General features: G+C 44.3%; 1 protein-coding gene across 9 annotated transcripts in view; it reads left to right on the forward strand.

Annotated features, from left to right (window-relative positions):
• Nucleotides 1-236: 236 nt before the first annotated feature.
• The window catches only part of MACF1 (microtubule actin crosslinking factor 1), a 398178-nt gene continuing 372834 nt past the window's right edge, over nt 237-25580 (forward strand). For 4 of the 9 annotated variants that reach the window (XM_060784082.2, XM_060784093.2, XM_060784090.2 and 1 more), the window contains exons 1-2: nt 238-371; nt 9469-9736. In XM_060784082.2, the coding sequence (XP_060640065.2) occupies nt 9517-9736 (220 nt within the window). In that variant the 5' untranslated portion in view covers nt 238-371; nt 9469-9516. Of the gene's footprint in view, nt 372-9468; nt 9737-25580 lie in introns of all 9 variants that reach the window. The other 5 variants (XM_060784086.2, XM_060784091.2, XM_060784092.2 and 2 more) reach the window with 2 other exon arrangements.

Here is a 25580-nt window from a genome sequence, read left to right on the forward strand (position 1 = left end):
GCCCCCTCACCTGCTGCTCTTCACCTGCCAGGGAGCGCCCTCCCACTTGTCACCTGAGTCAAGTCCATCCCTCCCTTTCTCCATCCCTGCCTTCATCCCTTCATCCCTCCATCCTTCCTTCTTTCCATCCTTCTTCCAAAGGGAGGGGGAGGGAGGGAGGGGGCGGGCTTTCCGTGGGGTGGGCCCCCTCTCCCTCCAGCGGCGTGGGGGCGGTCCCGATCCGGGAGGGGCGGCGTCTGCGCGCGGGAAAGCCGGCCAAGGAAGGAAGGAAGGAAGGAAGGAGAGAAAGGAGGAGTGGAGGAGGAGGACGCCGCCGGCATTTCGGCCATTGGAGGGCACGGAAGGGACCCCATCCAGAGCCCCTCCGGCTGGTAAGCCCAAAGGGGAGGAGAGAGGGATGGAGAGAGGGAGGGATGGGGGAGAGATCCAGGGCATCAATGGAGGAGGGAAGGAAAGAGGGAGGAGAGGAGTGGGAAAGAAGGGAGGACAAGACAGCCTTAGCAATGGAAAGGGGTTGAATCGGGCTTTTGCTGCCGCTTGGGTTGGTTCCTCCCTCCCCTTTTCCTTCTCCCTCCCTTCCTCCCTCTTTTATCCTTCTCTCCTTTTTTATCCTTCCTTCCTTTCTCCTTTCCTTATTTTATCCTTCCATCCTTTCTACCTTCCCTCTCTCCTTATGTTATCCTTCCTTCCATCCATCCTTCCTTTCTTCTTTCCTTATTTTATCCTTCCTTCCTTTCTTCTTTCCTTATTTTATCCTTCCTTCCTTTTCCCATTTTGTCTATCCTTCCTCCCTCCCTTCTCTTCTTATTTTATCCTTCTTTCCTTATTTTATCCTTCCTACCTTCCTTCTCTCTATCCTTATGTTATCCTTCCTTTCATCCTTCCTTCCTTCATCCATTCTTTCCTGATTTTATCCTTCCTTCCTTCCTTATTTTATCCTTTCTACCTTCCCTCTCTCCTTATTTTATCCTTCCTTCCTTCTCCCATTTTGTCTCTCCCCCCTTCTCTTCTTATTTTCTCCTTCTTTCCTTATTTTATCCTTCCTACCTTCCTTCTCTCTATCCTTATGTTATCCTTCCTTCCTTTCATCCTTCCTTCCTTCATCCATTCTTTCCTGATTTTATCCTTTTTCTCTTCCTTCCTTCCCTTCTCTCCTTATTTTCTCCTTCTTTTATCCTCCCCTCTTTCCTTATTTTATCCTTCCTTCCTTCTTTATTTTACCCTTCTTTTTTCATCCTTCCTTCCTTTCCTGCTTCTCTCCATATTTTATCCTCCTTTCCTCCTTTCTTTCCTTCCTTCCTTCCTTCCTTCCTTCCTTCCTTCCTTCCTTCCTTCCTTCTTGCTTCCCTTCCTGCCAGGAGATTAAAAAGGAAGGAAAGGAAGGAAGGAAGGAAGGAAGGAAGGAAGGAGGACATGGCCCCACCTGCTGCTGTTGCAACCCCCCCCCTCCAGAGTAAAAAGTGGGGACAATGACCCCCAGCACCCCCTCCCAATCATGACCCCCTTTCCAACTTTGTGTGTGGGTATCTCTCTTTTTCTCTCTTCTTTCATCTCTGTCTCATCCATCTATCCATTCTCTCTCATTCTGTCTTATTTATCTATCCATATGTCATTGATCTATCAATCTATCCTGCTTTTTATCTATCATCTCTATATCCATTTCTATTTATTCATATAAGCAGCTCTCTATCTTCGTTCATTGATCTATGTATCATCAATGGATGTATCTATCCAGGTGTTTATTTATCATCTAATCTTTCATCTATATATTATTGATCTAGCCAGGTCTCTCTTAAGAGAAGCAACATAATAATAATAATAATAATAATAATAATAATAATAATAATAATAATAATAAACCTATCCAATTATTTACCAGTCACCAGTCATCTTTCATCTCTTGATGTATCTGTCTGTTATCTATCAATCTACTTCCATCATTCTATGCTTCAACAGTCTGTTAATCTATCCAGCTATTTATCAATAATGTATTTATCTGTCCATCTTTCATCTATGTCTCATCAATCTTTTGATGTGTTTATCCAGCTACATCTATCAATGTATCATCAAACTATCAATATATTTCTCCAGCTGTATCTATTATATATATTATTTCATAAATCTATGTATCAGCAATCTATATAGTTGTCCAGCTGTATCTATAGTCTATAATATTTCATCAATCTATGTATCAACTATCTATACATTTGTCCAGCTATATCTATCATCTATATTATTTCATCAATCTATGTATCAGCAGTCTATCAATATATTTGTCCAGCTGTATCTATCATCTATATTATTTCATCAATCTATGTATCAGCAATCTATCAATACATTTCTCCAGCTATATCTATAATCTAATTATTTCATCAATCTGTGTATCAGCAGTCTATATATTTGTCCAGCTGTATCTATCATCTATATTATTTCATCAATCTATGTATCAGCAATCTATCAATACATTTGTTCAAATGTATCTATCATCTATATTATTTCATCAATCTATGTATTGATGAAATACATATCAATATATTTGTCCAGCTGTATCTATTTTTACATCAATCTATGTATCACCTGTCTATCTATATATTTGTCTAGATATATTATCTATATTATTTTATCAACCTAAGTAACAGAAATCTATCTATATGTTCATCCAGCTGTATCTATCATCTATATTATTTCATCAATCTATTTATGAACAATCTATATATTTATCCAGCTGTATCTATCATCTATATTATTTCATCAATCTATGTATCAGCAATCTATCAATATATTTGTCCAACTGTATCTATTTTTTCATCAATTTATGTATCACCTGTCTATCTATATATTTTCTAGATATATTATCTATATTATTTAATCAATCTAAGTAACAGAAATCTATCTATATGTTTGTCTTGTTCTATCTATCATCTATATTATTTCATCAATCTATCTATCATTGATCTATCTATCCATCCAGTTGTCTGTCTCTATATGGATATCTATGCACATATGTGCACATGTGTGGGAATCCCCCTGCACACCCACACGCATACATGGCCGTTTGCACCCAGGTCCCCTCCCCTCTTTGCACACTTCCTTGTGTGCATGGATTGGTGAATTTCATGCATGAGTGGATGGCACGCTTCTTGCACGCTGCTGCCCAGGGGTAAGCAGAGGATGGTGTGATCCAGCCAAGTGCAAGAAATCCATAAAATACAAGGGAAAGCAAGGCATGTGAATGAATTGTTTGGAAGTGGCAACCATTCTTCTCCCTCGTCTTCTTCCTCCCTTGCTGATCTGCACAGAGCCCAGATGTGTTTGCAAATGCACATCTGGGTGCATGCAGAGCCATAACTGGGTGCTCTGGGGAAGCAATTTGGGGGGAAAGGAAAGCATAAAGCATGGCTCCTGGGTTCATTTATTGATTGATTTGGGAGGATTCGGAAATGCTCTGGGTATCCTTTGCCTTTGTTCTCCGGTGTTGCCGGTCTTCCCATCGATTGCCAATCCAATGCTCTTAATCCATCATTTTTCATTATCCCCTTTCCTTTGTAATAGCATTTCCATATATATAATATATACACCCTAGAATATATATATGTGTGTGTGCGTGTGTGTGTGTGTGTAATAAATACATCCAGAAGATGGGGATGACCATTAACAAGGCTGTTATTTTTATTACTTGCTGTTTATCACATGGCAATATCATGCACAGTCGTAAGACCGTGGATCATTTCAAATGGGATTATTAGCCTCTCTGATGGCATGTGGAAATCTATCTATCTCAGTCTGGGGCCAGAACAATATTGCATGCACACAACTGGCTTTGCATTTGCACAAAAGCCTTTCCCAATAACGGTGAGGAATTGGAGGGGGGAAACCAGCTGGATTCAAGCAGTTGTTGGATTATGTGTGTGTGCATTTGTGTGTCTTTTGTTGCCGTTTGGAAGGAAGGAGGAAGATGCCTTGAAGGGAGGCAAAGGAGCCATAGCCAATGTGTCAGTGCTTGCCTTGTTGCTTTTCTCCTTGCCCAAGATGGGGGATAGTCTTCCTCTCTTCCTCTCCTCCTTGCTCTTTTCCTTCCCTCCTCCTTCTCCGTTCTTGGGATGGAGGCCAATGAGGATTGCAAAGGGGTCTCCCAAGGCATCCATATATATCCAAGCCCACGCATGAAAAAGGCATGGAAGGGATGCTCCATCACTGATGCAAATGAGCACCGGCCATTTGACTGAGAAAAAAGCAATAATTCTTGCAAGTGAGAATCACATGGTGAGGGATTGAGAGGGAAAGCACATTGCCTGGGATGCAGTCTCAAAAAAAGAGGAAAAGAAATGAGTCCCCATAGGGACAATGCCGGCTTTGTTTTGGTATCGCAGCCCCGTCACCCAAATCTGGGAGATTAATCGGAGCTTTCCGGGGCTTAGCCTTCGGACCTGTCTTTGGGCCAAGCAAATAGCCTGGAATGTGGAGAGTACCTCTGAGCATATGCAAAGTGATTCAGAATCCTAGAGTTGGAAGAAACCCCATGAGCTATCCAGTCCAACCCCCTTCAGCCAGGCAGGAGAAGCACAATCAGAGCACCCCTATCATAGAATCCAAGAGTTGGAAGAGACCCCCAAAGGCCATCTAGTCCAACCTGTTTCTGTCAGGAAGGAAGACACCATCCCTCCTGACAGATGGCCATCCATCCTGTCATAGATTCATAGTTGGAAGAAAACCTATAGGCCATGCAGTCCAACTCCCTTCTGCCTTCAAACAGGAAAAGCACAATTAAAGCCTTCCCAAAAGATGGCCATCCAGACTCAGCTCAAAAACTTCCAGAGAAGGAGACTCCATCATCCTTATTATTATAGAATCCTAGAGTTGGGAGAGACTCCAAAGGTCATCCTGTCAGGAAGGGAGACACAAACAAAGCCCTACTGACAGATGGCCATCCAGCCTGCCATAGAATCCTAGAATTGGAAGAGACCCCCAAAGGTAATCCAGTCCAACCCCTTTCTGCCAGGAGAAAAACACCAACCAATCCCTTCTAACAGAGGCCATCTAGCCTGTCATAGAATCCTAGAGTTGGTAAAAACCATATAAGCCATGCAGTGCAATCCCCTTCTACCTTCAGGCAGGAAAAGCACAGTTAAAGCATCCATGACAGATGGTCATCCAGCCTCACTCAAAAACTTCCAGAGAAGGAGACTCCATCATTATTATTATCAAAGATTATCACCATTGTTATAGAATCTTAGAGTTGGAAGAAACTCCAAGGGTCATCCTGTCAGGGAGACACAATAAAAGCCCTCCCAACAGATGGCCATCCAGCCTCTGCTCAACAACCACCACCACCACCAGAACTGTAGAACACAGTCTTGCTAAACTGAGCAATTGAGGCCACTTCCACACTGCCCTGTAATCCAGTTCCAATCAGATAATCTGGATTTTATATGGCAGTGTAGAAGGAGCCTGAGCCAGCAATGACTTTTGTGTGTACTGTTAAATCACCTGATTTTTCTTAGGCAAGGGAGACTCAGAGGTGGTTTTGCCAAGGACCTGAATTCTGCTGTTGACCTCAGGAAGTTTCTCCTAAGATTTTAGCTGGGATCTCTTTTCCTAAACTTTAACCCATTCCTCTGTGTCCTGGATTCTAGAGCAGCACAAAACACATTTGCCCTTTTCTCCTTCCAAGTATTAAAACAGCTATGATGCCCCCTTCTCTCAGCCTTCTCTCCTCCAAGATAAACATCCACAGCTCTTTAACCCTCTCCTCAAAGGGACTGATGGCTTCCAGGCCTTTGACCATTTTGATTTCAAACTGGTTAATATAATTTTAGAATTGCTTTGCACATAACTGGAGACAGTGTTCCAGGTCTGGCCCAAGCAGAACGGAGTGGAATTATGACTTCCCTTGATCTGGACACTATACTCATATTGATGCAGCATGGAATCGCATTGGCCTTTTTCGCTGCCTCATCACAGTCTTGGCTCATGTTCTGCTTGTGGTTTATTAAGTCTTCTAGATCCTTTTCCTAGGTACTGTTTGCAAGCCAGGTGTCCCCTATCTGACATCTACACATTAAGTATCGTACCATGGATTTTTCCCTGTTGATATTCATTTTGTTGTGCTTGGCCAGTTAGTTCTCTAATCTGTGAAGGTCCTGATACTGTCCTCTGGGGTCTTGGGCATTTCTGAGTTTAAGAAGCCCATGTTGTACAAGATCCTTTGTGAGACAGTTCTCTGGAGGTCTTGTCAATGGATGACCCAACTACAGCATTCTTTGGAGGCTTTTAAACAGAGGCCAGATGGCCATCTGTTGGGAAAGCTTTGATTGTGCTTTTCCTGCAGCCATGTAGCCGGGGGGGGGGGGCTGAAGCCCCCAAAGCCACCACCACCAGAACTCTGGAACACAGTCTTGCTAAACTGAAATTCTCATGGTGGTTTGCAAGAAGGCCTTACTGGTACATTATTTAAACTGTTATGTTTATTCATATCATGATCTGATCACCATGCTCAATATATCCCATATAGATGGGGGTATTGGGGTAACGATGCAAAAGGTTTGCTAGGGTAGACTCTCTTTCATTCAGGCTCAGCCCCCCCCCCCATCAACCTCAGCCCCCCCCCCCCCCCCCGAATCAAAATCCTGGCTACGGGCTTGCCTGTGTGGCAGAAGGGGGTTGGGCTGCGTGGTCCTTGGGAGCCCCTTCCAATGCTTGGATTCTTTGGAGGTCTTCAAATAGAGGGTGGATGGCCATCTGTCAGGAGGGCTTTGTGCTTTTCCTGCCAGAAAGGAGCTAGACTGGATGGCCTTTGGGAGTCCCTTCCAATGCTATGACTCTATGATAAGGGAGACCCATCCAGTAAAGTAAGAGGCTGAGTGGCCATCTGTTAAGGGTGCTTTGACGATGCTTTTCCTGCCTGGCAGAAGGGGGTTGGACTGGATGACCTTTGGGAGTCCCTTCCAATGCTATGATTCTATGGATCTATCTATCTATCTATCTATCCATCCATCCATCCATCCATCCATCCATCTATCCATCTATCTACCTACTTTTCTGGAAGTCTTTAAACAGAGGCTAGATGGCCACCTGTTGGAAAGGCTTAGATCAGGGGTCCTCAAACTAAGGCCTGGCCCTCCCTCAGGGTCAACCTAAGTCTGAAATGACTTGAAAACACACAACAACAACAACCACAACCCTATCTCACCAGCCAAAAGCAGTCCCACGCTTCCCATTGAGATACTAATAAGGTTATATTTGTTAAAATTGTTCTTCATTTTAATTATTGTATTAAATGTTTTTTGCACTACAAGTAAGATATGTGCAGTGTGCATAGAATTCATTCATGTTCTTTTCAAATTATAATCTGGCCCTCCAACAGTTTGAGGGACTGTGACCTGGCCCTCTGTTTAAAAAGTTTGAGGACCCCTGACTTAGATGGTGCTTTTCCTGCTTGGCAGAAGAGGGTTGGACTGGATGGCACTTGGGAGCCCCTATCAACATTATAATTCTATTATAAGAGAGACTCATTCAGTAAAATAAGAGGCCGGATGGCCATCTGTCAGGGATGTTTTGATTGTGCTTTTCCTGCCTGGCAGAAGGGGGTTGGACTGGATGGGAGTCCCTTCAAACTCTTGGATTCTATGGTTCTATCTATTATCTATCTATCTATCTATCTATCTATCTATCTTCTTCTCTGGAGGTTTTCAAACAGAGGCTGGATGACCATCTGTCGGGAAGGCTTTGATTGTGCTTTTCCTGACTGGCTGAAGGGAGGTAGACTGGATGACCTTTGGGCTCCCTTCCAATCCTATGATTCCATGGTTTGATAGATCTATCTATCTATCTACTTTCCTGCAGGACAGAAGGAGGTGTACTGGATTGCCCATGGGAGTCCCTTCCAACGCTATGATTCTATAGATCTATCTATCTATCTATCTATCTATCTATCTTCTTCTTCTCTGGAGGTCTTCAAACAGAGGTTGGATGGCATTCTGTCGGGAGGGCATTGATTGTGCTTTTCCTGACCAGCAGAGGGGAGGTAGACTGGATGACCTTTAGGAGTCCCTTTCAATCCTATGATTCCAGGTTCTATCTATCTATCTATCTATCTATCTATCTATCTATTTTTCTGGAGGTCTTTAAATTGAGGCTAGATGGCCACCTGTTGGAAGAACTTAGATGGTGCTTTTCCTGCCTGGCAGAAAGGGGTTGGACTAGATGGCCCTTGGGAGCCCCTTCCAACACTAGGATTCTATGATAAGGGAGATTCATTTAGTAAAGTAAGAGGCTGAGTGGCCATCTGTTAGGGGTGCTTTGATGATGCTTTTCCTGCCTGGCAGATCGGGGTTGGACTGGATGGCCCTTGGGAGTCCCTTCCAACTCTAGGATTCTATGGTTTTATCTTCTATCTATCTACTTCCTTCTCTGGATGTCTTTAAGCAGAGGCTAGATGGCCATATCTGTGTGAGTGTGTGTTGGGGTGTGTGTGCTTTGATGGTGCTTTTCCTGCCTGGCAGAAGAGGGTTAGACTAGATGGCCCTTGGGAACCCCTTCCAACACTATGATTCTATGACAAGAGAGACTCGTTCAGAAAAGTAAGAGGCTGGATGGCATCTGTCAGGAGTGTTTTGATTGTGCCTTTCCTGCCTGGCAGAAGGGGGTTGGACTGGATGGCCCTTGGGAACCCCTTCCAACACTATGATTCTATGACAACAGAGACACATTCAGAAAAATAAGAGGCTGGATGGCCCTCTGTCAGGGGTGTTTTGATTGTGCTTTTCCTGCCTGGCAGAAGGGGGTTGGACTGGATGGCCCTTGGGAACCCCTTCCAACACTATGATTCTATGACAACAGAGACTCATTCAGAAAAATAAGAGGCTGGATGGCCATCTGTCAGGGGTGTTTTGATTGTGCTTTTCCTGCCTGGCAGAAGGGGGTTGGACTGGATGGCCTTGGGAAGCCCTTTCCAACACTATGATTCTATGATAAGGTAGAAGCATTCAGAAAAGTAAGAGGCTGGATGGCCATTTGTCAGGGGTGTTTTGATTGTGCTTTTCCTACCTGAATGAAGGGGGGTTAGACTGGATGACCCTTGGGAGCCCCTTCCAACACTATGATTCTATGATAAGAGAGCGTCATTCAGAAAAGTAAGAGGCTGGATGGCCATCTGTCAGGTGTGTTTTGATTGTGCTTTTCCTGCCTGGCAGAAGGGGGTTGGACTGGATGGTCTTGGGAACCCCTTCCAACACTATGATTCTATGATAAGAGAGCCTCATTCAGAAAAGTAAGAGGCTGGATATCTGTCTGTCAGGAGTGCTTTGATTGTGCTTTTCCTGCCTGGCAAGAAGGGGTTCGGAATGGATGGCCTTTGGGAGTCCTTCTAGGATTCATAGATACTCTAGGATTCTGCGATCCCCTTGAGGGCAGTATTCCCTCTGCCTTGAGCCTCTGTCTCACTCTGGACTCTCTGTCTCTCTCTCACAGACCCTCCCTGTTCCTGGGGGCCCGGGGCCACCTCTGTCCCAAGGGGCCATGTCTTCTTCCGACGAAGAGACGCTGAGTGAGCGGTCCTTCCGGAGTGAGCCGTCCTGCAAGAGTGAGCGGTCCTTCCGGAGCGAGAGGTCCGGCAGCCTCAGTCCCTGCCCTCCGGGGGACACCTTGCCTTGGAACCTGCCCCTCCATGAGCAGAAGAAGCGCAAAAGCCAGGACTCCGTCTTGGACCCGGCCGAGAGGGCCGTCGTCAGGGTCGCCGGTAAGAGGCCCCTCGTCAGACATGGGTCTGGGTGACGATGTTAGGAAATACAGGCCGTTCCCAAGTTACAAACATCTGATTTACAAACGACTTATAGTTAAGAATGGGGCTGAGACAACAGATAGTGAGAGAAACCTACTTCTAGGAAGGGAAATTAATTCCCATGTTATTATGGGGAAAAGGATTCTCCACTGAGGCATTGTCCCCAATCCTTGTTTCCAAGCAAACCAAATTTTCCAAAATCCAGTTCTCAAAGGGATGGAAAGTGATGTGGAATCTTCTGAACAGATGCACAGATGGCAAAGGAAACATCATAGGGGCGTTAATCTTTCCCTATATGATCCAAAGCTGTATATATCATCTATCTATCTATCTATCTATCTATCTATCTATCTATCTATCTATCTATCTAATAATAATAATAATAATACCCTGCCACCATCTCCCCAAAGGGGACTCAGGGCGGCTAACATAACGCCAAGCCTAAAAATACAATACGCAAAATGAAAAAACAAAAAAAAAGTTACATCACAACAATATACATAAAGATATCTATCTATCTATCTATCTATCTATCTATCTATGTTTGCTTGGAGGTACACTTTAAAAATGCCTCTGTTCTGACTTACATACAAATTCAGCTTAAGAACACACCTACCCAAGCAATTTTGCTCATAACTTGGGGCTGCCTATATCTGTTTGCATCACATTCCTTTAAGGAGGGATGGGGACTTCAACTCCCATAAGCCTCAGCCAGCAGGACCATTAGCCAGGAATGTTGGGAGTCGGAGTCCTCTTTTCACCAAAGAAGTAGAGCTCCTGCCTCCATTTGCCAGGGTCCATCTACACTTTCAAATTAATGCTGCTTGAAGTGCCTTGGCCCAATGTCCTGGAATCCTGGGAGTTGCAGTCTGACAATACCCATGAATGCCGAACTACAACTCCCATGATTCCATAGCACTGAGCCACCGCAACGACAGTGGTGTCCAAGTGCATCAATTCTATAGTGCAGATGCCCCCTCAAAGTACTATTTTGTATCAATCATAAAGCACCACTACTTTCATCTGTATGCAATGCTACTAAGTATCTTTCAGCGCATCTACTTTGTTGGATGAATGCAATTAAAATAACTTTGGAAAGTAACTGGAAATGCTACGTGTTACAGTAGTGAAGAGGGTACATGGCTCTTTGTTATTATGCCTGCTTTGTTAGGGCTCAAGTTGCAGAAAACTTTGGCGGGAAGTAAATATTTGACCATTCTGTTTGGACGTCGAATATTTTGATAGTCAAATAGATGTTGTATATAATATTTTGCTATTTAACTGTATCCTTTCTACAGTTTGGCAGCATTTTACATTCTTGCAATTTGGGCTGTTACATTGAATTTATTTAAAGCAAAATATTTAATGGATATGAGGGTCTGGATTTCCTGAAGAATCATATTCTCAATTATTTTATTTTGTTGGAGTTTTCCTCCTACTCATCTAGCTAGCTTGAAAACCTTTAGGTTGCAGCTCCCATCATCCCCATAGTCAATGTGGCCACTGCTTCATGAATGAATGAGGAATTGTGGGAGTATTGCTTGGAAACCTTTGGGCTGCAACTCCCATCATTCTCAGCAAGCATGGCCCCTGCTTCAGGAGTGAATGGGAAATGTGGAGAAGTTTACTTCCAACCAAGCTTCATAGCTTGGGAGCCTTTGGACTACAACTCCCAGCATCCTCCAGCCAGCACAGCTACCAGTCATGAATGAAAGGGGGATTTGGGGGGTTTTACTTGGAGACTATTTCAGCTACAACTCCCATCCATTCCTGGATGGCACGGCCACCAATTGTGAATGCGTAGGGAATTGGAGAGTTTTACTTCAAGCTTTGAAGCTTGGAAACCCATTTTGACTACAACTCCCATCATCCTTTCATCAGACATGACCGCTGGGAGTGAATGCATGGGGAATTGTGGGAGTTTTACTTGGAAACCTTTGGAGTGCAACTCCCATCGTCCTCAAGCCTCTGGTCATGAATGAATGGGGAATACTGGGAGTTGTATTCCAACCAAGCCTCAAAGCTTGGAAACCTTTGGGCTACAACTCCCAGCATCCTCAAGTCTCTGATCATGAATGAACGGGGAATACTGGAAGTTGTATTCCAAACAAGCTTCACAGCTTGGAAAACTTTGGGCTACAACTCCCAGCATCCTCAAGCCTTTGGTCATGAATTAATGGGAAATACTGGGAGTTGTATTCCAATGAAGCCTCACAGCTTGGAAACCTTTGGAGTACAACTCCCAGCATCCTCAAACCTCTGGTCATGAATGAATGGTGAATACTGGAAGTTACATTCCAATCAAGCTTCACAGCTTGGAAAACTTTGGGCTACAACTCCCAGCACCCTCAAGCCTCTGGTCATGAATGAATGGGGAATACTGGAAGTTGTATTCCAATCAAGCCTCACAGCTTGGAAACCTTTGGAGTACAACTCCCAGCATCCTCAAACCTCTGGCCATGAATGAATGGGGAACACTGGCTGGTCAGGGATTATGGACAACAATGCCCTATCTAGCATTGACACCAACTATGAATTAATTTGGGGATTTAATTTTATCCAAGCTGCATTGAAAACTATAACATGGGAGAAGTTGCTTTTTGGGGGCCTACAGAATCCCAAGCCATTTTCAGGAATCTGTTTCTATGGTGGCTGCAAAGTCCAAAGCCTTGCCCTTCCTCCCTCCCTCCCCCCCCCCCCCCCCACATTTTGGGTAATTGACAGTTGCTTGACTATATTTGGTGTGCTTGGGAAGTGGTTTCTTTTTGAAGACTCTATCTCTTTGTTTTGGCTTGAGTTCGTTGGGGATTGTAATGTCTTAACGGCTTTTTGAAGAACAAATCAATTAATTTGGATCTTGGGCCATGAGCCAAAATTTGATCGTGTTTCTGGGATGAATCACAGCAGGACAAGGAATGGTTTTTGCTCGAGCAAATCCCATTCCTGTACAACACTTTGAACTAGAACGGGATTTCTCTATTGTTCCATGTTTTTCTCATTGAATTCATACTGATGCTTCCCACTTATAAGACCCAATGAGGTTTGGGGGTGCAGCTACACTGCAGAATTAACTCGTTTTGGCACCACTTTCCTGCTAGGGGGATCCTGGGAGTTGTAGTTGAAGTGAGGCACCAGACTTCTTTGGCAGAGAAGGTTTTAGAATGACAGCTTCCAGTATTCTATAACATTGAGCTATGGCAGTGACAAAATCACTTTAATTTGGCAATGTGGATGCACCCAAGGTTAGGAAAGAGGCTGAGAAATGGAGCACAGTGGTTTACAATGGGCGAATGTACCATTGTTGGCAAACAGAGGAATGCAAGAAGGAGCTGCCTGTGTGACTGCGGTATTTGTTTCTTCTGATTCTTCTGTTTCTTTCCATTCTTCCCTGGAACTTCCTGGTACGTCTTTCCATCCCCCTTTTTTTCTCTTCCAGCTGCATCCAACTCATTTCCATACCGTTTCTTTTTCTTGCTTGCTCATTTCTCCATCTGAAATGAAGGTCCAGACTCACGATATCCAGACTCAGTGCTTCCTTCTTGGCCCAGAAGGCCAAGACTGAGGTGAAGTGGCCACAAAAGAGGGAAGTCCGTCGGCTAGGGGCACATTGGGACCACTGAGGTTCTCTTTTGCCATGCAAACCCATTATCCTCTCCTGCAAGGATGGCCGATGGGCTTTCTGTTTAGGGTTGCCCTTTGCCCCCTTTGCTCAGAGAAGAAGGGATGGCATGGCAGTGCCAACATCTGGGTGCTGCACTGTTGTTGTTGTTGTTGTTGTTGCAGTTTTTATTTATACCCTCTTTGCTTGGAGAAGGAGAATGCATTGTTGTTGTTGTTGTTGTGTTTATTTATACAAGTGGTTCCCAACCTTTTTTTGACCAGGGACCACTTTGACCAGGGATCACTCTCCAACATTAGTACCAAAAGTGTATTTATTTATCGTGTCAGAGGCAACCAGACCATTGTATTACATTTCTAACAGAACAAAACAAACAAACAGAAAAAAACACAAAGTTTGCAAGCTTGGGAGTTCATTAAATGTCCTTTGACCAGTATCTGGTCACTTGGAGTGCCTCTGGTGTTGCCGCAAGAAGGTCCTCCATTGTGCATGTAGCAGGGCTCAGGTTGCATTGCAGCAGGTGGTCTGTGGTTTGCTCTTCTCCACACTCACATGTCGTGGACTCCACTTTGTGGCCCCATTTCTTAAGGTTGGCTCTGCATCTCGTGGTGCCAGAGCGCAGTCTGTTCAGCGCCTTCCAAGTCGCCCAGTCTTCTGTGTGCCCGGGGGGGAGTCTCTCATTTGGTATCATCCATTGGTTGAGGTTCTGGGTTTGAACCTGCCACTTTTGGAGTCTCACTTGCTGAGGTGTTCCAGCGATCTACAGAGTGTCTCTGTAGATCTTAGAAAACTATTTCTTGATTTAAGTCATTGACGTGCTGGCTGATACCCAAACAAGGGGTGAGCTGGAGATGTCTCTGCCTTGGTCCTTTCACTATTGGCTGCTACTTCCTGGCGGATGTCAGGTGGTGCAATACCAGCTAAACAGTGTAATTTCTCCAGTGGTGTAGGGCGCAGACACCACGTGATAATGTGGCATGTCTCATTCAGAGCCACATCCACTGTTTTAGTGTGGTGAGATGTGTTCTACACTGGGCATGCATACTCAGCAGCAGAGTAGCATAGCGCAAGGGAAGATGTCTTCACTGTGTCTGGTTGTGATCCCCAGGTTGCGCCAGTCAGCTTTCGTATGATATTGTTTCTAGCACCCACTTTTTGCTTGATATTCAGGCAGTGCTTCTTGTAGGTCAGAGAACAGCCCAGAGTGACTCCCAGGTATTTGGGTGCACTGCAGTGCTCCAGTGGGATTCCTTCCCAGGTGATCTTCAGAGCTCGGGATGCTTGTCTGTTTTTAAGGTGAAAGGCACATGTTTGTGTTTTAGATGGGATCAGCTGGTTTTCCCTGTAATAGGCAGTAAGAGCACCTAGAGGTTCGGAGAGCTTCTGTTCAACCATCTCAAAGCTCCCTGCTTGAGCGGTAATGGCACGATCATCAGCATAGATGAAGCTCTCTGTCCCTTCTGGCAGTGGCTGGTCATTTGTGTAAATGTTGAACATGGATGGAGCAAGCACGCTCCCCTGAGGCAGGCCATTCTTCTCTTTCCGCCATCTGCTTCTCTGGCCCTGGAACTCAACAAAGAAGCTCCTGTTTTGTAGCAGGTTTCCTATGAGGCAGGTGAGATGTTAGTCCTTTCTGATATTATACATTTTTCTCAGGAGGAGGTGGTGGTTTACAGTATCGTAAGCTGCCTACAGGTCACCAAAAGAATTACGAATTGAGTTTTGGTCAACTTTAGATTCAGTGGGATGCTGATTCAGAAAATTGCATTGGACAGACAACATCAGCTCTAGTTTCCAATACAGAACATATTCCATCCAGTAGTTGCCATCTGCTTGTTTACAAAAAACCATATTTAATAAGCCTTGGCACTATAAAATCCCCTGGTGGCACAATGGGTTAAACTGCGGAGCTGCTGAACTTGTTGACCAAAAGGTCGCAGGTTCGAATCCGGGGAGTGGCATGAGCTCCCACTGTTAGGCCCAGCTTCTGCCAACCTAGCAGTTTGAAAACATGCAAATTTGAGTAGGTCAATAGGTACTGCTCCGGCAGGAAGGTAACGGCACTCCATGCAGTCATGCCGGCCACATGACCTTGGAGGTGCCTATGGACAATACCGGCTCTTCAGCTTAGAAATGGAGATGAACACCAACCCCCAGAGTCAGACACAACTGGACTTAATGTTAAAGGAAAACCTTTACCTGTACCTACTATAAGAGGGAATCACGAGACCAGTCACTCTTGTTGCACTGGTGTAGGAATGGTCAGGCTGTGGACCATATTTTTGTTCTTGGGGACCAGTGGTGGTCCATGGACCACAGGCTGGGAACCACTGATTTATATCCTCTTTGCTCAGAGAAGGAGGACGGCATGGTGGTGCCAAAAACTGGGTGCTAGATTGTTGTTGCTGTTGTTGTGATTCTGTTTATTTATACCCTCTTTGCTCAGAGAAGGAGGATGGCATGGTGGTGCCAAAAGCTGTGTGCCACATTGTTGTTGTTGTTGTTATTATTATTATTATTCTGTTTATTTATACTCTCTTTGCTCAGAGAAGGAGGATGGCATGGTGGTGCCAAAAGCTGGGTGCCACATTGTTGTTGTTGTTGTTGTTGTTATTATTATTATTATTATTCTGTTTATTTATACTCTCTTTGCTCAGAGAAGGAGGATGGCATGGTGGTGCCAAAAGCTGTGTGCCACATTGTTGTTGTTGTTGTTGTTGTTATTATTATTATTCTGTTTATTTATACTCTCTTTGCTCAGAGAAGGAGGATGGCATGGTGGTGCCAAAAGCTGTGTGCTACATTGTTGTTGTTGTTGTTGTTGTTCTGTTTATTTATACTCTCTTTGCTCAGAGAAGGAGGATGGCATGGTGGTGTCAAAAGCTGGGTGCTGCATTGTTGTTGTTGTTCTGTTTTTTTATTCTATCTTTGCTCAGAGAAGGATGACATGATGGTACCAAAAGCTGGGACAACATCACTCTTCCCATTAGTATAGTAGAGATATGGACATTTTTGGTGTTTATATAAAACATCAATTTATACTCCCTATGGAATGGTCAGGTCCACAGCCTGACCATTCCTACACCACTGCAACAATCCTTGTAATTGATATGAAGAAATAGATGTAAGAAGTGTTGCCAGTGCTCTGAGTCTTAATTTAAGAGAGAAAAGTGGGCTACTAATAATAATAGTAATAATAATAACAACAAAAACTCTGAGGGTGCCTGCCATAGATGTGGGCGAAATGTCAGGAGAGAATGCTTCTGGAACATGGCCATACAGCCAGGAAAAATCACAGCAACCCAGTGATTCTGCCCATGAAAGCCTTAGACAATCCTTTAGCTGCTGATTTTGTGACTTTTTGGTATACCATAGTTCGCAACTTTGCTATGCCCAGAATCCAGTTGGAGTGGGCCTGTCTACACTGACCATTTAATGCAGTTCAAACACAGGTTGAGAGCCAGTGGCTATATAATGGAAGTGCTCTGCAGCATGGAAGGCTTTAAACTGACTTAAACAATGTCCGGGAATAGTCTGAAGTCAAGCCCTTAAGGCATGCCAGTATAAACCAATAAGCAGATGTTTGGACTAAAAACACAAGTAAACTTGAAGTGAAGAATTGAGTTTTCAGAATGTCCATAAAGTTCAACATTTGGGAGTAAGCATCTCTACCAAAACTCCTCATTTCTTTCATGGGAATTGTGAAATATGAAAGGAGATTTTTTAAAAAAGATTTGAAACTGCTTCCTTCTCTGCCAGTTTGAAACCGATTTAAGTGGCCAGTGTAGATTCAAAACGATCTTGACAGATTAGAGAGATGATTGGCCAAAACTAACAAAATGAAGTTCAACAGTGACAAATGCAAGATACTCCTCTTTGGCAGGAAAAACTAAATGCAAAGATACAGAATGGGGGACAATGCCTGGCTCGAGAGCAGTATGTGTGAAAAAGATCTTGGAGTCCTCAGAGATTCCATCTGAACATGAGGAAGAACTTCCTGACTGTGAGAGCCGTTCAGCAGTGGAACTCTCTGCCCAGGAGTGTGGTGGAGGCTCCTTCGTTGGAAGCTTTTAAACAGAGGCTGGATGGCCATCTGTCGAGGGTGATTTGAATGCAATATTCCTGCTTCTTGGCAGGGGGTTGGACTGGATGGCCCATGAGGTCTCTTCCAACTCTTTGATTCTATGATTCTATGATTCTATGCGCCCTTTGTGTCCCAGCAAGTGAAGGAGCAGTTTGCATGCATTTCTCCTGGAGATCTCCCTCCTATACTTTCTTGTCGTTGTCTGTTCTCAGTAGTGAATTCCTCCAGTTGTTTTGATTTGTATTTCCACTTCCCTTTGCTCTTTGCGTGCTATAAATCCAAGCACTAACAGTCCTTCTCTTGTGGATTGGAGTCCAGTGGAGCTGAATTGGAAAAGTATGGCTGTGCACAACAGAATTGCTTGGGTTTTCTGGCTGAAAACTAGAAATGTGTGAATGTCGTGGTTTCCAAAGCAGTGCGATTCTGAGAAATCCATTGTGCAAAGTGGGATCTGGAAAATGGGTTTGGGGGGAGAGTTATGCCTGCTTTCCGTTGCCTTCCTCATCAGGCAGAAAGGGTTTTTTAATACTCATGCAAAGGGAAAGAAAATGATGTTTTTAGATTCAGAGGTCTGCTGTAGATAGGAGTTTCGTGCCTCTGCTCTCTTCTCCAATGCTATGGATTCATTGGAAACAAAGGCAGTAAAAGCAGACAGCAACCCTTTGCAGACAACGGGTTCTTCCCTCCCACAAAAATCTGGTTCTCTCTCCATCCTTTATGAGGGTGCAGGCTCCTCCCTGGGCAGAGTTTGAAAGAAAGACCTCTCCAATCAGACCTGGAAATCCATGTAGGGACTGGATGAAAACCCACTGACGATGTTGGGCCACTCTGTGATGTGTGGGCTTCAGAGGGTTTTCTTAGGCTCTGAAATGTCATAGATTATATGTGATATTTATCATCTGGTACCCCTATCTATCTATCTATCTATCTATCTATCTATCTATCTATCTATCTATCTATCTATCTTCTGTCTATGTCTGGCCATATATATCTATCTACCTGCCCAATCCTTCCCTCTGTCTATCTATCTATCTATCTATCTATCTATCTATCTATTTCTTATATATCATCTACGATTACCAGTCCATATCAATCTGTCTCACCAGTCCTTCTCTCTCTCCATCTCTCCAGTCCTTCCCTGTTGTGAGTCAGCGTCGGTCTCCTGTACCTACTACTAGTAGTAGAAGGAAACGTGGTTTAGAAGATGACATTCCCGCTCTGCTTATTTTTCTCTCTCTCTCTCTCCCTATCATCTATCTTCAGTCCATATTTATTTCACCAGTCCTCCCCTCTCTCTTTCCTCTATCTATCTATCTATCTATCTATCTATCTATCTATCTATCTATTTCCAGTCCATATCTATCTCACTAGTTCTTCTCTCTCTCCCCATCTCTCCAGTCCTTCCCGATCTCTTCTATCTGCCAGTCATCTATCTTCAGTCTATATCTATCTACCTCTCTAGTCCTCACCTCTGTCTTTCCTCTATCTATCTATCTATCTATCTATCTATCTATCTATCTATCTATCTATCTATCTATCTATCTATCTATCTACCTACCTATCATCTATCTCCAGTCCATAGCTATCTATCTCATCAGTCTTTCTCTCTCTCCATCTCTCCAGTCCTTCCTGCTCTTTCTTATCTCTCTCTCTCTCTCTCTCTCTCTCTCTCTCCCTCTATCTATCTATCTATCTATCTATCTATTATCTATCTTCAGTCCATATCTAGCTACCTCTCCAGCCCTTCCCTCTCTCTTTCTGCTATCTATCTGTCAATCATCTATTCTTGGTCCATATCAATCTACCTCTCTAGTCCTTCCCTCTGTCTTTCCTCTATCTATCTATCTATCTATCTATCTATCTATCTATCTATCTATCTATCTATCTATTTCCAGTCCATATCTATCTTGCCAGTCCTCCTACCTCTCCATCTTGCCAGTCCTTCCCGCTCTCTTTCCTCTATCTATCTATCTATCTATCTATCTATCTATCTATCTATCTATCTATCTATCTATCTGTCTATCCCTTCTTTCCATGTGTCTAAGCTACAAAGCACTGTGGAACTGGTGACATTGAGCGGGAGTTGTCACAGACAGCGCAGGCGATCGAAAGCAATGGGGTGCAGGGATGTAGGTCAGGCAGCATTGGAGTGGTTTGGGGGCCTGCCCCAAATGGCTGGGCGATGGGGCTTCCTCCTCCTCCTCCTCTGAAGGCACACAAGCCATGCACCGCCTCACTTCACACAACAGACGCTTCCCTCCTTTTCAGGGAAGGATGACGCCTTCAATCAGGCCCACAATGTGTGAAACGGCTGCAGCAAGCGCTTGAGAGCTGGAATGTGCTAAAAAGGGAAACAGCATTACTTTCTGGTGAGCTGACAGAGTGTCAGCAAAGGGATGCGTCTCAAAACAAAATAAAAAGAGGCCCTTTCAAATAAAGCTGGGAGGGAAGCAGCTTGCTTCATTTGTTTGAAAGGAAAGCATACGGTAAAATGCCATGGAGAGGGCTGGATTGGTAGCCTGAATCATAGAGTTGGAAGAGACCTCATGGGCCATCCAGTCCAATCCCCTGCCAAGAAGCAGGAATATTGCATTCAAAGCACTCCCGACAGATGGCCATCCAGCCTCTGTTTAAAAGCCTCCAAAGAAGGAGCCTCCACCACACTCTGGGGCAGAGAGTTCCACTGCTGAACAGCTCTCGGTCAGGAAGTTCTTCCTAATGTTTAGATGGAATCTCCTTTCTTGTAGTTTGAAGCCATTGTTCCGCGCCCTAGTCTCCAGGGAAGCAGAAAACAAGCTTGCTCCCTCATCCCTGTGACTTCCTCTCACATATTTATACATGGCTATCATGTCTCCTCTCAGCCTTCTCTTCTTCAGGCTAAACATGCCCAGCTCTTTAAGCCGCTCTTCATAGGGCTTGTTCTCCAGCCCTTTGATCATTTTAGTTGCCCTCCTCTTTCCTGTTGTTAGAGGAGACCCAATGAAGAGCTATGTATTGATTCAATGTATTGAGCCAATGGTTCTATTATTCTATTCCACCTATAGGATTAAATAGCCAAATGTTGGAGGCTCTGTAATATTGCATCTCTCTGTGTGTGTGTGTGTGTATATATACACACTTATTTACTTACTTAAGCGATCCCTCATTGATCGAGTAGGATTGTCTTCCAAGATCGGTGTACTGGCGGTGGATCCGTAGGTGACTGTGGAGCCCTATTCTTGACCTGCATCTTCTCCCACAGTGAGGGCATTGTTTCCAGGTGGAAGGCGATCCCGGTCGGGGTTGGCTTGACACGCCTTCCTCTGGGCACATTTCTCTCTTTTGTCCTCTATTCGTGCCTCTTCAAATTCTACAGCACTGCTGGTCACAGCTGACCTCTAGCTGGAGCGCTCAAGAGCCAGGGCTACCCAGTTCTCAGTGTCTATGCCAGAGTAACACATGTACTATATATAAATGTAACACATATAATATTCAGATTCTGAATTGCATTTTTTGAAGATAGGAGCCCCCGGTGGCGCAGTGGGTTAAACCCCTGTGCCGGCAGGACTGAAGACCGACAGGTTCGAATCCGGGGAGAGGCGGATGAGCTCCCTCTACCAGCTCCAGCTCCTCATGCGGGGACATAGGAGAAGCCTCCCACAAGGATGATAAAAACATCAAAATCATCCAGACGTCCCCTGGGCAACGTCCTTGCAGATGGCCAATTCTCTCACACCAGGAGTCACTCCTGACACGACAAAAAAAAAATCCTTTCGTGCATCTACAATGATGAATGAATGCAGTTTGGTACTGCTTTGAACTGCAATGGGTCACGGCTAGGGAATCCTGGGAGTTGTAGTTTTACAAGGTCTTTAGCCTTCTCTGCCAAAGAATGCAAACTACAAATCCCAGGAATCCATAGCACTGAGCCATGGCGATCAAAATGGTGTCAAACTGCATTCATTCCACAGTATCTATTCTATTCTAATCTATTCTATTCTACATTCTATTCCACCTATAGGATGTAACATCCTAATGTTGGAGGCTCTGTAACATTGCACTTGTATGTATGCGTGTGGATATATATGTGTGTGTGTGTGCGTGTGTAAATCAAATTCTGAATTGCAATTTTTGAAATCCCACTTTTTATTCTTTGGTGCATCTTATTTGCAGGATGAATGCAGCTTGGTACCATATGAATTGCCCTGAGTCATGGCTATAGAATCCGGGGAGTTGTGGTTTTACAAGGTCTTTAGACTTCTCTGCCAAGGAATGTAAGCTACAAAACCCAGGAATGCATAGCATTGAGCCTTGGCAATCAAAGTGGGGTCAAACTGCATTCATTTCACAGTGTAGATGCACCCAAAGCTCCCATTTAGGTGCTTTTTGCAATAATAATAATAATCTATATAAATAAAAATGTAATGTTTGTGGGATTAACGGAACTCAAAAACCATTGGGCGAATTGACACCAAATTTGTACACAAGACACCTCTCAGGCCAATGAGTGACCATCACTCATAAAAAAATTGAAAAACACAGCGGAAGGGACTTAAAAAAACACAAAAACCAACATTACAACGCATGCGCAAAACCACATATATATACACAAACACACATATATACACACATATATCCACATACATACACAAAACACATACACAGAGAGGACGAAGGAAGGGAGAGAAGGAGGGATGGAAGGAGAGCAGGAAGGAAAGAAAGAAGGGTAGAGAAGGAAGGAGGAAGAGAAGGAGGGAGAGAAAGAGGGAAGGAGAGAAGGAAGGAAAGAAAGAAGGGCAGAGAAGGAAGGAGGAAGAGAAGAAGGGAAAGAAGGAGGGAAGGAGAGAAAGAAGGAAAGAAAGAAAGGTAGAGAAGGAAGGAGGGAGAGAAAGAGGAAGAGAAAGAGGGAGAGAAGAAGGGGAGGAAGGAGGGAAGGAGAGAAAGAAAGAAAGAAGGGTAGAGAAGGAAGGGAGGAGAGAAGGAGGGAGAGAAAGAGGGAAGGTGAGAAGGAAAGAAAGAAAGAAGGGTAGAGAAGGAAGGAAGGAGAGAAGGAGGGAAAGAAGGAGGGAAGGAGATAAAGAAGGAAAGACAGAAGGGTAGAGAAGGAAGGAAGGAGAGAAGGAGGGAGAGGATGAAATAAAAAAGTGAAAGAGGCAAGGAAGGAGAGCAGGAATGAAAGAGAGAAAGAGGGAGGGAAGGAAAGAAGGAAAGAGACAAGACAGGATGGAACCAAAGAGTAAAGGAAGTGAGAAAAGAAACAGGTAGAGAAGGAAGAAAGAAGAAGGGAAAGAAAAAGAGGGAAGGAAGGAAGGGGAGAAAGAAAGAAAGAAAGAGAGAGAGAAAGAGAGAAAAAGGGAGGGAAGGTTGGCCACAGCAACGCATGGCGGGTCCAGCTAGTAATAATAATAATAATAATAATAATAATAATAATAATAATTTATTTATATTCTGTCCTATCTTCCCAAAGGGACTCAAGCCGCCATCTTTCTCTCTGTCCCTTCACAGTCCCTTAGACTGTATCCAAATATTGTCTGGCGTGAAAGGGAAGTCTCTCTCAGCCCCAAAAAACGCCCCAAAAGGGAGGACTGCCATTGCACTGGAAGGACCCAGGCTTTTTTCAAGTTTCCACGGCAACGCAAATGGCTGAGTAACCCTTCTCCCGGTTGCCATGGTTACGGACCCATCAAAAGATGCAGGGGGGAAGAGAATGGGTTCCTCCATCCAGAATGAGGAGACCCGGCTCCAAAAGAAATGCCCTTCTCCTTTCTGTCTTCAGGAGTTGAGCAAAGTTTTGGAAACTCCCATTTTGGGAAAAGTAAAGAAATTGTGTCATTAACGGCTGTGTTTCCCTCACGTTTAGGTCTTACTTTTGCAAATGTCATTTTTTTTTTTGCTAAAGCATGCCCTGACCGTGACTGTGCATGCAGAGCAATGGTTGCAAATTTCTGCTTATTGCACAAGCCTCCCTCTGTTCAAATAGGCATCAATTAAAGGGACAGTACTGTGTGCCTTTTCTTCCCATTGAATTAGAATCATAGAATCATAGAGTTGGAAGAGACCTCATGGGCCATCCAGTCCAACCCTCTGCCAAGAAGCAGGAAAATTGCATTCAAAGCACACCTGACAGATGGCCATCCAGCCTCTGTTTAAAAGCCTCCATAGAAGGAGTTTCCACTACACTCTGGGGCAGTGAATTCCACTGCTGAACAGCTCTCACAGTTAGGAAGTAATAATAATAATAATAATAATAATAATAATAATAATATCTCACCCCAAAGGGGTCTCAGGACGGATCACAGTACACATACACGGCAAACATTCAATGCCGCTTTGTATAGACAATACACAGACAGACAGAACAGAAGGAGGTAGTTTGTTTCGACTCAGTGTCCAGCTGTTTTTGGTGCCATGGAAGGTTGGGCTCGAGTCCAGGGGGTGTTGTTGCTCTTTCCTTTAAGATGAAGAGCCATCAGGACTTCCTCCTTCCTTTTGGTCACCCAGCATTTTCTGATCTTCTTTCTTTATGGCGTCATAAAACACCTCCCCCGCTTTTAGCAGTACCTAATTTCTCTAATCACAGCTAAAGCTGTTTCCGAATTGCTTAGGTAAACAATGAGCTAGGCTGATAGTTGGCAGCTCACGCCAACCCGGGGCTTCAAACTTGCAACCTTTTGGTTGATAGATCTTATAATTGCTGATGATTTATCAGCTGTGCTAAACCTCCGGAAGAACATTAGTTCTTCCTAATGTTCAGGTGAAATCTCCTTTCCTGTAGTTTGAAGCTATTGCTCCACATCCTAGTCTCCAGGGCCGCAGAAAACAAGCTTGCTCCCTCCTCCCTATGACTCCCCCTCACATATTTATATATCACTTTCATGTCTCTTCTCAGTCTTCTCTTCTGCAGGTTAACATGCCCAGCTCTTTAAGCCGCTCCTCATAGGGCTTGTTCTCCAGACCCTTGATAATTTTAGTCGCCCTCTTCTGGACACATTCCAGCTTGCCAACATCTCTCTTCAATTGTGGTGCCCAGAATTGGACACAGTATTCCAGGTGTGGTCTAACCAAGGAAGAATAGAGAGGTAGCATGACATCCCTGGATCTGGAATTGCATCCCGTTTGTGGGCTGAGAGTATTATGTATAGCTATGGCCAACAGAAAGGCAAATGCCACCCAAAAGAAAATTCAGGTCTGGGGAAACTGTGGCCCTCCAGGTGTTTTGGACTTCAACTCCCACCATTCCTAATAGGCTCAGGCCCCTGCTTTTCCCCTTTTAGGAATGGTAGGAGTTGAAGTCCAAACTCCTGGAGGGCCAAAGTTTGTCCATGCCTGGTGTAGATGCTCTTTATTTACAGGACGTGCACTGCTCAGACTCGTCCACCAGGTGGCGCCAAAGCCTTTATTTCAACTCTATGCTTCTCCCCCTTTTTGAACAATATTCTGAATTCTCCCAAAGAGGAGACCATCACAATATTTGTGAACATCCTGCGACTCCTCCATGATGACATGATGGCAACAGTCTGGGACAGCAATGGCTCCCAAAGTGACCCATTTAAGGTGGAATCCGGTGTCAAATAGGGATGTGTTATTGCCCCAACTCTATTCTCCATCTTCATCACTATTATACTTCACCTTGTTGACGGGAAGCTTCCCACCGGAGTGGAAGTCATCTATCGGATGGATGGCAAGCTGTTTAACCTCAGCAGACTGAAAGCCAAAACCAAGGTTACAACAACATCTGTTATAGAACTCCAGTATGCTGACGACAATGTCGTCTGTGCGCATTCAGAAGAAGATCTACAAGCCATTCTAAACACCTTCGCAGAAGCATACACAAAGCTCGGCCTGTCATTGAACATCGAGAAAACCAAAGTGCTATTCCAGCAGTCACCAGCCAACCCCTCTCCAATGCCAGAGATATAATTTAATGGTGTAACATTAGAAAATGTTGACCATTTCCGCTCCCTTGGCAGCCACCTCTCCACCAAAGTCAACATCGACACCGAAATACAACACCGCCTGAGCTCTGCAAGTGCAGCATTTTCCCGAATGAAGCAGAGAGTGTTTGAGTACCGGGACATCCGTAGGGATACCAAGGTGCTTGTCTATAAAGCTATTGTCCT

The sequence above is a fragment of the Anolis sagrei genome, chromosome X (assembly GCF_037176765.1).
Source record: "Anolis sagrei isolate rAnoSag1 chromosome X, rAnoSag1.mat, whole genome shotgun sequence".
NCBI lineage: Eukaryota > Metazoa > Chordata > Lepidosauria > Squamata > Dactyloidae > Anolis > Anolis sagrei.